At 50.9% G+C, this 16299-nt stretch overlaps 1 protein-coding gene across 1 annotated transcript; it reads left to right on the top strand.

The window, feature by feature from the left end:
* Nucleotides 1-13071: 13071 nt before the first annotated feature.
* LOC124657684 (aspartic proteinase nepenthesin-1-like) lies at nucleotides 13072-14970 on the top strand. Its single transcript, XM_047196198.1, has 2 exons — nucleotides 13072-14030; nucleotides 14547-14970. Exons 1-2 carry the CDS (start codon nucleotides 13072-13074, stop codon nucleotides 14968-14970), a joined length of 1383 nt encoding a protein of 460 aa, XP_047052154.1.
* Nucleotides 14971-16299: the final 1329 nt, after the last annotated feature.

Genomic DNA, 16299 nt, shown 5'->3' with positions numbered 1-16299 from the left:
CAAAACACAAAACTAAGATAAGGAGAGGTTGCTACAGTAGTAAACAACTTCCAAGACACAAAATAAAAACAAAGTACTGTAGGTAAAAACATGGGTTGTCTCCCATAAGCGCTTTTCTTTAACGCCTTTCAGCTAGGCGCAGAAAGTGTGTATCAAGTATTATCGAAGGGTGGTACTTCTACAGCGGGGTGCGGAGTTTTCTCAACCAGGCATAGTATATTAGATACATAAGTTTTAGCATCTCCCTTTTCATTAGTTTTAGGCATGCTACTCTCATCAAACAAATTTTCGGGAACAAGCCAAGCATAGTTATTTTCTAGCGCATCATTCATAGCTAGGAGCTTACATGGTATTGGTGCTTTGATCTCCCCACCATCATCAATATTATTAGTGTATCTTATTCTATCCATATCCATCTTTTCAAGGAGACTAACAAAATTAGTAGGAGAACCAAGCATATTAAATTTAGCAAAGACCTTTCTAGCTTCTCTTGCTAGACCACCAAATTCTCTAAGAAGGGTTTCTAAAACAAAATCTTTCTTTTCCCCTTCTTCCATATCACCAAGTGTGAAAAACATGTGTTGGATTATAGGATTAAGATTAACAAATTTAGTTTCCAACAAGCGAACTAAATGCGCAGCAGCAATTTCATAAGTAGGCGCAAGGTCTACCTGTTATCACCAGAATTTGACCAAGTCAGAGGTGGGCCGCGATCAAGATGGACGTGAAGAAATATATATATAGAAGGAATACGTGAATCGGCCTTTTATACCAAGTTGGGCTTAATTGCCCGTGTATCTGTAACATATTAGATCGCATCTTAGTTTAGAGATAGAATCTTACTCGTGCACGGTTTAGTGCACGCCCACATTAGAGAGTCCGCTGGACTATAAATATGTATCTAGGGTTTATGGAATAAACAACAACCAACGTTCAACCACAAACAAATCTCGGCGCATCGCCAACTCCTTTGTCTCGAGGGTTTCTACCGGTAGAGCGTCATGCTGCCTAGATCGCATCTTGCGATCTAGGCAGCACAAGCCTGCCTACGTTGTTCATGCGTTGCTCGTACTCGAAGCCTTTTTGATGGCGAGCAACGTAGTTATCTTAGACATGTTAGGGTTAGCATTGTTCTTCATGCTGCATGCTTCCGTAGTGCAACCCTTGCATGTCTAGCCGCCTTACACCTATCTCGGGTGTAGGGCGGCACCCCGCTTGATCATAGTTTAGTAGATCTGATCCGTTACGATTGCTCCTTGTCCTACAAGGATTAGTTTAATATCTGCAATAGTTAGGCCTTACAAAGGGGGGGAGGATCCAGCGGCACGCAGGGTGTCGTTCGTTGGCCCTAAGCAGGATGTTCCGAGGATCAACCTCGTGTTGGTTTTTAGGCCTTGTTTAGGATCGGCTTACGATCACCGTGCGTGGCCGCGAGGCCCAACCTGGAGTAGGATGATCCGATTATGCGGTGAAAACCCCACATCATCGTAGATCTCATTAGCTTTACCTTGATTAAGCAGGACCACCATATATTCGGACACCTCGTCTGAATCATGGGTGGATCGGCTCTTTGAGCCGATTCACAGGATAACCTGAGAGCCGATCGAGGCTCGTATTTAACGTTTACGTGTGTGCCCCGGCAGAAACTAAGCGAGGCATCATCCACACCTTCCCGACCGTGTATAGGTCAGGTGGCACGCCCTTGTGATAAACATCGGTGCGTGCGACCAGGAGGCTTTGCGGGCCGTCGCTCAGAGGGACTAGGGCCAGCCGCAGCCCTAGTTGTTCCCGGCTCTACGGTGTTGCCCGTCTCTACCCGCCAGTGGGTTTCTGACGTCAACACATTCTGGCACGCCCGGTGGGACACCCGACGACATCCACGACATCGCCATCTACATCCAAGATGGCGGAAGACACTCCGGTCACGTACGCGGATCCGCTCGATGAGCTCAAGAAGAAGCATGACGAGATCAAGGCAACCCTCGAAGCCGAACTCATCGGCTCCTTCCACCGAACCCGCTCCCATGGCGTCGGGTGGAAGGGTTTCACACCCGAAGGCGCGCTCGATGGAGTGGACCTGTCCGCCCTCGGAAGAACGCACCAGGTCGCCGCGGCAGGAGATCAACTACATGGTGGCTCATTCGCTGCACCGCCACTCGAGAGCCTCGGTGAACACCTTGGAGCGTGTCGCTCGCGCGTCGTCCGAGAAATCATGAGTCACCGGTACTCCCCGTCGGGACCGGCTCTGGGGACTTTCAAAGGAGAGATGCCGCTCCAGCCCCAGCCGTTCGCATGGGTAGCACCGGAACTGTCGAACTCATCGGCATACGTCGTCTACAAGATTGGTGGTGATCCAAGTGACTACCAATTCCTGCCTGAGCCACCTAAGGAGGTCCCGCACGGATACGCGTGCGCATACGTGCCGGACGGCAACGCCTGGGCACTCTCGAACCAGGCTGCAATAACAGCGGCCTCTGGAACGGCGGGAGGAACGCCGAGAGCCGATCCTGAGAAGCAGTCGTGGCTGGCTAAGTACGCCGCCCCGACAAACCTCCAAAGCCCAGCTCCCGCAGTTGGCTTAGAACCAGAAAAACAAGCATGGCTGGTTAAGTATGCCACCCCGGCGAATCTTCAGGGTTCGACACCTTCAGCCATCACAGCGGATCAGATTTGTACAATTCTGAAAGATCAGTTCGGTATGATGCCGAAAAGGAAGGCGTTCGGCTACACCAAGCCGTACCCCAACAGCTATGAACTGATCCCGCTGCCACCTAAATATCGGCTCCCGGACTTCACAAAGTTCAGTGGGTCAGAGGGGTCCAGCTCCATCGAGCATGTGAGCCGATATTTGGCACAGCTGGGCACGATCTCGGCGTCAGATGAGTTGCGCGTGAGGTTCTTCTCACAGTCCCTCACAGGATCGGCTTTCGGGTGGTACACATCGCTACCACCGAACTCCATCCAAACTTGGAAGCAGCTTGGAAGAGCAATTCCGTGAGCGAGTATCATTCGTAAGCTTCCGAGTCTAGCATTGCCGATCTAGCACAGCTACGTCGGAAGCGCGGAGAAACGGTGACAGAATACATCCAGCGCTTCAGGAATCTTAGGAACCGATGCTATTCGGTTCGTATAACGGAAAAGGAAGCAGTCGAGTTGGCAGTAGCGGGCCTTGCAACACAGCTCAAGGACATGGCCTCCCAAGCAGATTATCCCTCGCTGGCGCACGTGGTTCAGAAACTTTCAGCATATGAACAGCGCCACCCGGACCTGTACCAAGACAAGTTCAAGCGTGCAATAGCCCTGGTCGATGCAGAGGAAGACGAAGTTCCTGCGGGGGACCAAGAAGTAGCAGTGGCTGAGTGGACTCGGGGAGGAACCCCCGTGTCCTGCAAATGGGTAAAGCCACCAGGCCCGCCCAGGGGATTTGATTTTGACGTGACCAAGACCGAGCAAATCTTCGACCTCCTACTCAAGGAAAAGCAGTTGAAGATACCTGAAGGTCTCAAATTCCCCACGGCGCAAGAGCTGAATGGAAAGCCATACCGCAAATGGCATAACTCGCTCTCCCATGCCACCAACGACCGCAGGGTGTGGCGTCAGCACATCCAAGCGGCGATAGAGAACGGGCGTCTAATTTTCAACCAATACGCCATGAAGGTCGATACCCAGCCCTTCCCCGCCGTAAACATGGTGGAGTATGCTTGCCATGCAGGGTGCCGCCCGGGTTTCCTGTGCAATATCAACATGGTAGATCTTGGACACCACGCTGGCAAGGATGGAGATGAGGGCAGCTGCTCCCATAACGAAGAAACAGAGGAAGCCGCTCCACGCGATCGGCTCCGCCAAAACGGCAAGCGCTACGTCACAGAGGGAGAAGTGAAGAACATAAGATATCAGCGACCTCTCTCTGACCACCTCCTCAACAAGTATGTGAGTCAGTACGACCAACGCCGACGGTCCAGCGAAGATGATGAAAGAGTTCGTCTGGCCAGAGAAGCCAGAAGACATCGTCGACAGAATCGCGATGAGGAGGAGCACGAGCGTTGTGCCAAGGGAAAGGCAAGGGAGCAAGACGACGAGGACAGGCATCGGGATTGTCCTTTCTTCGAGCACTCGCTGGGATTCAGGAATGAGCCGATTGCCAACAATCGGCAATTGCCCGTAATGCAACCGGAAGAAGAAGGAGGCAGCCAACGTGTCCGTGTTCGAGCGCTTAGGACCTCTCCCGCCACGGAGCAAACGAGCTGAGTCCCCTCGGTTGGAAGATCTCGAAGATTCGGAAGACGAGGGAGAAGAAGAAGACAGGTACCACCGGCCAAGGTGGTGCCCCGACGGACTCGGCCGTTCCCGAAAACGCAGGGTTCAACGATTGCGCGGCCCGGAAGAAGCCGAGAGGTTATACTTGCATACTTTGAGGAAGGCAAGGCCTGATCCGGCTGCAAAGGTTCAGCGAACCCTGGATGAAGAGGGTCGTCCACGGAAAATGGAGTGGCGCCCCAAGCAAAGGAAAGCCGATGATGAAACATCGGCTGGCACAAACATGGTGCTCGTTCTTCCGACAAAGCTCAGTGCTCCACGTTTACACGATACATCCAAGGTGGACGACAGCAAGCACACCAACATGATAAAGTCAGAGATTGGGCTGGTCTTATCTACCGGTCTGAACGAGTAACAAGAACACGTCAATGAGCAAACATGGCGAGGCTGATCCTTGTGATCGGCCCCAAAAATTTATGAAGGGACATTACAAAACCTTCATCGAACAAGCAACGTGGAGGCCGATTCCAGCAATCGGCCAAAATTATCCTCACCCACCGTTCTGCTTGGGTTCAACATGTTATCCAACAGAGCCGATACCAACAATTCTCTTGACAGAATCGGCTCGGGGGGGCACCCAGGTGGATAAAATACGAGGATATGCAACGGAAGCATCTCATCTTTTGGTGATGAGTATTGGAATATGGGGGCCGATGCACTAGTCGGCCGTAAAAAATAAAAATCTAAAAATTCGAAAATTTTCGAGCACAGCCGATGCAGCAGACATCGACTTAAGAGGAGTAACTGTTACGATCAGAGGGTCAATGGAGCACTAATGGAAGAGCCCCTCAATGGAGTAGTCTAAGGACTTAGATCCTCTCTTCAAGAACAATGCCAGGAGCAGCCTGGACGTGCGGGTCAGGTCAAGGATGGATCGCATCAGATCCACCAAAGGAAAGGAGCCGATCTGGCCGGCAAGGACTGAAGAAGACTCGGGGGGCAGCTCACCTTGAAGGCTCTCTGCTTTGAGAAGCCGATTTATGTTCAAATCGGCTGGCTCTGCATAAGAAGCTTCCCCACACACGATCAAGCCCGAGTCCATACAGCTAATTTGCGTATCCTCGTCTCCGTGTCCGCCTTGGCTGAGACTCGGGGGCAACGAGGCCTGGTAGTTGCTCTATTGAGGAACCGATTGGGGTACCATCGGCTGATCTCCATTGCAACCTTCTTCACAAAGTGATGAGCGCTCGCTAAGAAGGGTCGCTGAAACTGGTGGGAGAAATTTAAGGGATCTCTTGGAAATCCCACAGTATCTATCAGTTGAAGAATGGAAGGGTAAATGTCGAAGGACCGATGTGTTACTATCGGCTCGTTACGCATTGGCAAAGGGGACGAATCGGCGAGGTCAGTATGAGTGGGAATCGGCTAAATTAAGCTCAAAGGAAATCAGCAAAAATCAAATTGGGGAAAAGTTCTTCATTAATAGGCGGGATTTCTTACATCAAAGAACCGATTGCTCTCAGAAGGAAATACTAGGGGGTACATGGCCCCATCTACTACTACCGGCCCTATGCTAGAGGTCCTATCTACGGGTCGTCGCTGCCCTCGTCGTCGCCGTCGTCGCCGCTGTCGGCGCTGCTCCCGGCGGGATCGTCGTCGCTCCAATGGCCGCCGACCGGGCCCTCGTTGTCCTCGTCTTCTTCGTCAGCATCATCCTCATCGCTGTCGAAGTCGCTAAGGTTGCCCGGCCAGGGGCAGAACCGCTTGGCCGGCGGCTCGTCGGAGGGGCTGTCGTCGTCATCCTCCTCCTCCTCGTTCTCCTCCTCCACCCCCTCGGAGGAGGTGAAGTCATCCCAGGAGAAGCGATCGTCATCGCTCTCCTCCTCCGATTCCCCGTCGGCGAGGAAGCGGAGGTCGCTCTCCCCGTCCGTCGAGGACTGGTCGTCCTCGGACCAGATGGAGAAGTCATGGTCTGACTCCTCCCCGGCCGCAATGGCGCGACGGGTGTTGGCCGCATGGGCCCCCGCCGGGTTGTACTCCGGCGTCGGCTCACGGGACGTGGAGGACTGGCTGGAAGGATCCGATGGAGCAGAGGAGGAAGAAGACATGATGGCGCAGGAGGGCTTTTGGACTGCTAATGCGAGGGAGATGCAGAGCAGAACTGTTCATAGCGGTTAAATAAAAGGGGATATAGTGGAAATTCAATGCCACAGCAGTTTCCGAGGAAGTGGTGTTTGAAAGAAAGAGAAAAGACTGCCAAGTCACGCGGAGAAGTTGAGAAGGCAAGTCATCATGGTGACGGATACTGCGACGGTTCTGCCACGACATGACCCGACGAAAGAAAGCGTAATGATTTTGGAAATGTTATTTCCAAAACCAGGGGGGCATGTGTTATCACCAGAATTTGACCAAGTCAGAGGTGGGCCGCGATCAAGATGGACGTGAAGAAATATATATATAGAAGGAATACGTGAATCGGCCTTTTATACCAAGTTGGGCTTAATTGCCCGTGTATCTGTAACATATTAGATCGCATCTTAGTTTAGAGATAGAATCTTACTCGTGCACGGTTTAGTGCACGCCCACATTAGAGAGTCCGCTGGACTATAAATATGTATCTAGGGTTTATGGAATAAACAACAACCAACGTTCAACCACAAACAAATCTCGGCGCATCGCCAACTCCTTCGTCTCGAGGGTTTCTACCGGTAAGCGTCATGCTGCCTAGTTCGCATCTTGCGATCTAGGCAGCACAAGCCTGCCTACGTTGTTCATGCGTTGCTCGTACTGAAGCCTTTTTGATGGCGAGCAACGTAGTTATCTTAGACATGTTAGGGTTAGCATTGTTCTTCATGCTGCATGCTTCCGTAGTGCAACCCTTGCATGTCTAGCCGCCCTTACACCTATCTCGGGTGTAGGGGCGGCACCCCGCTTGATCATAGTTTAGTAGATCTGATCCGTTACGATTGCTCCTTGTCCTACAAGGATTAGTTTAATATATGCAATAGTTAGGCCTTACAAAGGGGGGGAGGATCCAGCGGCACGCAGGGTGTCGTTCGTTGGCCATAAGCAGGATGTTCCGAGGATCAACCTCGTGTTGGTTTTTAGGCCTTGTTTAGGATCGGCTTACGATCACCGTGCGTGGCCGCGAGGCCCAACCTGGAGTAGGATGATCCGATTATGCGGTGAAAACCCCACATCGTCGTAGATTTCATTAGCTTTACCTTGATTAAGCAGGACCACCATATATTCGGACACCTCATCTGAATCATGGGTGGATCGGCTCTTTGAGCCGATTCACAGGATAACCTGAGAGCCGATCGAGGCTCGTATTTAACGTTTACGTGTGTGCCCTGCAGGAAACTAAGCGAGGCATCATCCACACCTTCCTGACCAGGTATAGGTCAGGTGGCACGCCCTTGTGATAAACATCGGTGCGTGCGACCAGGAGGCTTTGCGGGCCGTCGCTCAGAGGGACTAGGGCCAGCCGCAGCCCTAGTTGTTCCCAGCTCTACGGTGTTGCCCGTCTCTACCCGCCAGTGGGTTTCTGACGTCAACACTACCAAGTGTCTATCTTCAAAATTTTCAATGGTACTAACATGGTTGAAGAATTCTTCTATATTATTTCTCCCAACTATAGACCCACGTCCTACCGGTATGTTCTTTGTGGTAAAATTAAAAGGAAACATGATGAAATAAGTAAAGTAAATGCTAGTAACTAATTTTTTTGTGTTTTTGGTATAGCAAACAAGATAGCAAATAAAGTAAAACTAGCAACTAATTTTTTTGTATTTTGATTTAGTGCAGCAAACAAAGTAGTAAATAAAACTAAGCAAGACAAAAACAAAGTAAAGAGATTGAGAAGTGGAGACTCCCCTTGCAGCGTGTCTTGATCTCCCCGGCAACGGCGCCAGAAATTTGCTTCTGGCGTGGAGTTGACGTGGGAGTTAGAAATCTTTGTGGTGTAACTTTTCTTCAGGTCCCCGGCAACGGCGCCAGAAATTTGCTTGATGCGCGTGGTTGACGTATTGTCTTTTCGTTCGACACGCGTCCGTTGGGAACCCCAAGAGGAAGGTGTGATGCGCACAGCGGCAAGTTTCCCTCAGTAAGAAACCAAGGTTTAATCGGACCAGTAGGAGTCAAGAAGCACGTTGAAGGTTGATGGCGGCGAGATGTAGTGCGGCGCAACACCGAGATTCCGGCGCCAACGTGGAACCTGCACAACACAACCAAAGTACTTTGCCCCAACGAAACAGTGAGGTTGTCAATCTCACCGGCTTGCTGTAACAAAGGATTAACCGTATTGTGTGGAAGATGATTGTTTGCAGAGAAAACAGTAAAACAAGTATTGCAGTAGGTTGTATTTCAGTAAAGAGAATTGGACCGGGGTCCACAGTTCACTAGAGGTGTCTCTCCCATAAGACGAACAGCATGTTGGGTGAACAAATTACAGTTGGGCAATTGACAAATAAAGAGAGCATGACAATGCACATACATATCATGATGAGTATAGTGAGATTTAATTGGGCATTACGACAAAGTACATAGACCGCCATCCAACCGCATCTATGCCTAAAAAGTCCACCTTCGAGTTATCATCCGAACCCCCTCCGAGTATTAAGTTGCAAGCAACGGACAATTGCATTAAGTATGGTGCGTAATGTAATCAACAACTACATCCTTAGACATAGCATCAATGTTTTATCCCTAGTGGCAACGAGCACAACACAACCTTAGAACTTTACGTCCATTGTCCCGGTGTCAATGCGGCATGAACCCACTATCGAGCATAAGTACTCCCTCTTGGAGTTACAAGCATCTACTTGGCCAGAGCATCTACTAGTAACGGAGAGCATGCAAGATCATAAACAACACATAAGCATAACTTTGATAATCAACATAACAAGTATTCTCTATTCATCGGATCCCAACAAACGCAACATATAGAATTACATATAGATGATCTTGATCATGATAGGCAGCTCACAAGATCCGACAATGATAGCACAATGGGGAGAAGACAACCATCTAGCTACTGCTATGGACCCATAGTCCAGGGGTAGACTACTCACACATCACACCGGAGGCGACCATGGCGGCGTAGAGTCCTCCGGGGGATGATTCCCCTCTCCGGCAGGGTGCCGGAGGCGATCTCCTGGATCCCCCGAGATGGGATCGGCGGCGACGGCGTCTCGGGAGGTTTTCCGTATCGTGGCTCTCGGTGCGGGGGTTTCGTCACGGAGGCTTTAAGTAGGCGGAAGGGCAAGTCAAGAGGCGGCACGGGGGTCCCACACCATAGGCCGGCGCGGCCGGGGGTGGGGCCGCGCCGCCCTAGGGTTTGGCCACCCCGTGGCCCCTCTTCGTCTCGTCTTCGGACTTCCGGAAGCTTCGTGGAAAAATAGGCCCCTGGGCTTTGATTTCGTCCAATTCCGAGAATATTTCCTTACTAGGATTTCTGAAACCAAAAACAGCAGAAAACAAGAATCGGCACTTCGGCATCTTGTTAATAGGTTAGTTCCAGAAAATGCACGAATATGACATAAAGTGTGCATAAAACATGTAGATAACATCAATAATGTGGCATGGAACATAAGAAATTATCGATACGTCGGAGACGTATCAATCGGCCCCAAAAATTTATGGAGGGACATTACAAAACCTTCATCGAACAAGCAACGTGGAGGCCGATTCCAGCAATCGGCCAAAATTATCCTCACCATCCATTCTGCCTGGGTTCAGCATTTAATCCAACATGGGATACCTAAAGAGCCGATACCATCAATTCTCTTGACAGAATTGGCTCGGGGGGCACCTAGGTGGATAAAACACGAGGATATGAAGGAGGAGTATCTTTCAAACGTCCAGCAGCCCAAGATATTCTTTGATGACGGGTATTGAAGTATGGGGGCCGATACATGAATCGGCCGTAAAAAAAATCGAAAATTTTTAAGCACAGCGATGCATAGACATCGACTTAAGGATAGAAAGCCGATGCATGGCCATCGACTCAAGGGATACAACTGTTATAAGCAGGGGTTCAAACCACTCAAGGGAGCAGGAAGTGAGCCACGAAGAGAGATTCTAATGGAAGAACTCCTCAATGGAGTGGTTTGATGGCTCAGATCCTCTCTTCAAGAGCCTCTGGATTCTTTTTGCGAGTATTCGAGTTCGCAGTATCAGCCGGGGCAGGTTTGAGGGATCATGACCCTGACCAATGCCAAGAGCAGCATGAACGTGCAGATCAGGTTAAGGATGGGTTGCATCAAATCCGCCAAAGGAAAGGAGCCGATCTGACCTGCAAGACGCGAGAAGTGGACTGAAGAAGCTCGGGGGGCAGCTCATCCTGAAGGTTCTCTGCTCTGGGGAGCCGATTTTGTTGAAATCGGATGGCTCTGCGTTATGACGTGAGGCCAATGGCGGCACATTTGGCTGATTCATTACCATTCTCGCCTTGACTGAGACTCGGGGGGCAGCTGGCCTGGTGGATGCTCTGTTTTTGAAAGCCGATTGGGTGGCCATCGGCTAGTCCTGCGCCGCGATTTTCGTCAAGGGTGGTGATCCGGCGAAACTCAAATTCATTGTTCGAAAGGACGAAGGATAGTTCATGAAAGGCTTGATGCGCTGACATCGGCTTTTTGAGTTTTGACCAAGATTGCAGTCACCCCGTGGTCGAAGAGAGGAAGGGCGGATCATGAGAGACCGATGCGTTGCCATCGGCTCATTGAGAATCGGTTTAAAAGAAATCGGCAAAGTCAAATTGGGGAAACTTCTTCATTAATGAACAGGATTTCTTACAAAGAAAGAGCCGATTGCTCAAAAAAGGAAGAACAAAAGAAGGGTCTATTGACCAATCTACTACTGCTAGGCCTACACTAGTAGATCCTAATCTACGGGCCATCGCTGCCCTCGTCGTCATCCTCGGAACTCTCATCGGCACTGCTGCCGATGGGCTCCTCGTTGCTACTCCCGTAGCCCTCTATGGGAGCTTCATCCCCGTCTTCATCGTTGCTGCTGTCGTCGTCCCACCACATGCGGAGGCGTTTCGCCGGCGGGTAGCCCTCGAGGGAGTCGTCGTCGTCGTCGTCGTCTTCCTCTTCCTCTTCTTCGAGAGGTGGGGCAGCCGTCCCGGGGGAACCGGTCGTCCTCGCTTTCGACTCCGGTTCCCGTCGGCGAGGAACTCGGAGATCTTCATCCCCGCTGGTCGGGGACCGGTCGTCTTCGGACCGGATGGAGGAGGCGTGGTCTTCCGGGTCCCATTCTTCGGGGCGCGGATGTCCGGCGGCGTCTCGCGGGAGGAGGAGGACCCATAGGAAAGGCCGGAAGAGGATGAGGAGGAAGAAGACATGGTGGCGCAGGAGGGTTTTTTGGGGTGCTAATGCGAAGGGGATGAAGAAGCAAAACTGTGTAAAACGGTTAAATAAAGGGGATATGGGGGAGATTCAATGCCACAACAGTTCCCGAGGAAGTGGTGCCCGACAGAAAAATTTCGCAGGCCACGTGGAAGTGGAAGGGGCAATGCATCATGATGAAGGATTCTGCGGCGGTTTTTTGCTCTGCCACGACATGACCCGACGAAAGAAAGCATAATGATTTTGGAAATGTCATTTCCAAAACCAGGGGGCATGTGTTATCACCAGAATTTGACCGAGTCAGAGGTGGGCCGCAATCAAGATGGGTTTGAAGAGTATACATGGAAGAAATACGTGAATCGGCCTTGTGTACCAAGTTTGGGCTAATTGCCCGTGTATCTGTACCATAGTAGGATACGTATCTGTTAGGAGTTAGAGTTTTACCCGTGCACGGTTAGGTGCACGCGTGAGTTAGAAAGTCCCCTAGACTATAAATATGTATCTAGGGTTTATGAAATAAACAACAACCAACGTTCAACACAAACAAATCTCGGCGCATCGCCAACTCCTTCGTCTCGAGGGTTTCTCCGGTAAGCACCATGCTGCCTAGATCGCATCTTGCGATCTAGGCAGCACAAAGCCTACCTACGTTGTTCATGCGTTGCTCGTGCTGAAGCCTTTTGATGGCGAGCAACGTAGTTATCTTAGATGTGTTAGGGTTAGCATTGTTCTTCGTATCATATGCTGTCGTAGTGCAACCCTTATACATCTAGCCGCCCTTACACCTATCTTAGGTGTAGGGACGGCACCCCGCTTGATCATAGTTTAGTAGATCCGATCCGTTACGGTTGCTCCTTGTTCTGCAAGGATTAGTTTAATATCCGCAATAGTTAGGCCTTACAAAGGGTTGGAGGATCCAGCGGCGTGTAGGGTGTAGTTCGCTAGCCCTAGACAGGATGTTCCGGGGATCAACCTCGTGTTGGTTTTAGGCCCTATCTAGGATCGGCTTACGGACACCGTACGCGAGCGCGAGGCCCAATCGTGAGTAGGATGATCCGATTATGCGGTGAAAACCCTAAATCGTCGTAGATCGCATTAGCTTTATCTTGATCAAGCAGGACCACCATATATTCGGACACCTTGTACGAATCATGGGTGGATCGGCTCTTTGAGCCGATTCACAGGATAACCTGAGAGCCGATCGAGCCGATCGAGGCTTGATGACAGCGAGAGATCATTGATACAATCGTCTTGCCCAGCAAAAAAACAAGACCGGGATACAGACCTTGAGTACGAAGCGCCTTCTACTGTCACATGACGTCACGCCGTGATCAGTCTGAAGACGACGGAGGCCGGTGTGTGACGACTGACGATCCGCATGAGCGAAACCCTATATTAGTGGCAGCTAGGGCCTGTTGCTGCTGACACAAAGCATCCAGATACAGCAGGTATGGGAGTCGCAGCAATGGCGGCCTCACTTATTTTTCTTCTCCTCCTTCCTCTGGCTCCGGCGCTGGTCTCGTCGACCCCATATGCCATGATGGCGAAAGAGGCCCGTCAGGTCATCAAGCAATCAGCTATGGCTTACATGGAACAGAAGGTGCAAGTGCAGCAGGGTATAGCGAGCCGCTCCGGCCAGCAGATGGCGACTGACAGCTCCGGCGCCTTAGTCTTCGACCTCTCCATCGGGACCTCGCCGCAGAAGCTCTCCGTGGTAATGGACATCACCACCGAACTCGTCTGGGCGCAGTGCGACGCCTGCTCCTCGTGCACAAGGCTCACGCTGCCGACGACGCCTACCTTTCTGCCCAACAACTCCCGCTCCTTCGCCGTTGTCGGCTGCTCCTCCCAGACCTGCCAGCGCATGATCCCCGGCGAACACGGCTGTACCCATGACGACGACCCCTGCGGGTACCCGAACGACTTTTACGGCTGGAACACGTCCGGCGTGCTCGCCACCGACACGTTCACCTTCGGGACCACGCCCGTCCCCGGCGTGCTGTTCGGCTGCAGCGGCAACATCATGGTACAGGACCTCGCCGGGGCCTCTGGCGTCGCCGGCCTCAGCAGGGGGGCGCTCTCCCTCGTGTCGCAGCTCAACATCTCCAGCTTCACCTACTTCATCGCTCCTCACGGCGACGCTGCGAGCAAGAGCTTCGTGAGCTGGACCTGGGGCGGCGCCGCCGACCACCAGTTCGCCGCGGGGCAGATGCGTACGGGGGGCAGACGCAGCAGCACGCCGCTTCTGGCGGCCAAGAAGAACCAGCTGCACCCCAACTTGTACTACGTCAACCTCACCGGCTTGCAGGTCGACGGCCAGCTCCTGACCGCCATCCCGCCGGGGTTCTTCGACGTACGGCCGACCGGATCCGGCGGAGTGTTCCTCAGCAGCACCCTGCCCGTCACATACCTCGAGGAGGCCGCGTACTGTTAGGATTAATCTTGATAATGTATCTGCATGTTTAATTTATTACGTTTGCATGTAGTTGTGGTTCTAGAGATTGTAGGCCGGTGAAGCTTCAACCAGATCGCACGAGGTGAGATGCCAGCAGCCGTGTGATGCGGTGTGCAGGTGTGATGCCACAAGGTTGTGTGAAACGGCCTGAGCGTGGAGGAAGGAGAAGGCTTGCATGACCCAGTCTCAGCCGAGTGATTCGGTATAGATCATCAGTGTGTTAGCTAGTTGCATGCCATTCAGTTAGCCGTGCATGTGCAAGTGGTGGTCGTGTGTTAGTGGCCAATGTGGTGTGCGTGCGTGGAGCTAGTGCGTGTGTGGGCGTGAGTCTATTTAACCAGAGTTGTAAAGCATGTTTCCATTTGAGAAATACAGAGAAAGAAAAGCTCGTGGCTGTGTGAAGCAGCACGAGGCAAAAATCCAGTCTTTGTGTTCCTGTGAGAAGCAGCAGCGAGAGAGAGGATTCGGAGAGCTGAGCGAGTCAGCTCTTTCACGTACAACGTCCTGAGACCGGAGCTCGTGAGAAGGATCCAGTCACAGGGCGTGGCTCCGGTGACCACCGGCGACGACGTCAACAACCTGTGCTTCCTCACGCGTGACTTCTCCGGGGCCAAAATTCCGGGTCTCGCGCTGGTGTTCGACGGCGCCAATGCAATGATGGAGCTCAAGGTGGAGAACTACTTCTTCGCCGTCGCCGACGGGCAGCTGACGTGCCTCACCATACTGCCGTCAATCGGCGGGTCCATCCTAGGTAGCCTGCTGCAGGCGGGCAGGACCATGACCTACGACATCCACGGCGGGCAGCTGACGTTCCAGACGGCGGCGGCAGGTGCTCCAACGCCGGGGGTGTGGCTCATGATAATGGCCACTCTTCTAGTGTGGGTGCTCTGCCCAGAAAATCTCTTGTAACCGTGCACCGGACCACCACCGTTTGAGATTCGTGCGTGCACCTCCCACCCGTCTGATATTGCAATGTATTTCTCTTTTCTTGCCTTTTGCATACACATATGAATAAATTATGTATGTATAAGAACTCAATGCTACTGTAATTTCAGAAATAAATGGTATACTATGAATGTCTGGCCGCCCAAGGTTCTTATTTCACAAGTTGTGAGAGACGAATCAGGTTCTCAAAATTTCAACAGTTCTGTCAAGATCGATCATTAGGTTTACGATACTTGGTTTGGTACCTCCCCTTTTTCTGTCCAATTCTTTGATACTTATATCTTTTGTAATGAACATAACAAAACTGTCTACCAGATTTAGGATGGTACTCAACTAAAATTAACTTTTAGGATAAATTTTAACCTCTCTCTGATGCAACGGTGGCATGAGCCGAAGGCTATTGCTGCGCATTATTTTTACTGACTGTTATGATCCCTTATTTGTCAGTATGAGAAAGTTTTTATTAACTTTGGTGGGGTTACTCCTATCTATATTCCTACTGTTTGGCAACTGCACATACCTCCCGGAATCATTTGGCACCTAGCTCATAATAAGCTTATGACTAGGGATAATTAAAAAGAGACACTTAAACAAACCTGAGGATTGCATGTTTTTTGCTGAGAATGAATCTGTTAATTATTTGTTCTTCCACTACATAGGTGCTACATAAATTTGGCAAGTTATTTATGCTCTTTTCAATGTTAACATTTGAGAGGATTATATCTCAGTTGCTAAATTTTGGGTAGCTAACAAAAAACTTGCAACATTGAATTCCATCTGTGCTGCCTTTATTCGGTGTCCATGGAGGGTTCACATATTATCTCACAAGATATTCCAACAGATATCAAGTTTGTGAGAAATTTCACAAGGGTAACTTCGCCTGACATTTTCACATGCGTTTCATGCAGTTTCGCGGCATCTTTACACATTTTTAAACATAAGGCTCGACGAGCCCAGCTTTAAATTAACAAAGCCATCAACCGGCCAGGAGTACAAGGTAGCACGCTGTTATCACCAGGATTTAACCGCGATCAGGAGGTGGGCCGCGATCAAGGTGGGCTTGGAAGAGTATGTATGGAAAATCCTGGAGCGGCCTGACACGAAGGAATTGGGCTGAATTGCCCGTGTATCTTTATGGTAGATTGTATGTTAGATTAAAAAGTTAGAGTTTGTCTCGTGTACGGTTTAGTGCACGCCCGCATTAGAAAGTCCCCTGGACTATAAATATGTACCTAGGGTTTATGGAATAAACAACAACTCACGTTCAACCCCAAAAACAAACCAATCTCGGCG

This window comes from Lolium rigidum, chromosome 5 (assembly GCF_022539505.1).
Source record: "Lolium rigidum isolate FL_2022 chromosome 5, APGP_CSIRO_Lrig_0.1, whole genome shotgun sequence".
Classification (NCBI taxonomy): domain Eukaryota; kingdom Viridiplantae; phylum Streptophyta; class Magnoliopsida; order Poales; family Poaceae; genus Lolium; species Lolium rigidum.
This window is presented reverse-complemented; position numbering and strand designations above follow the sequence as displayed.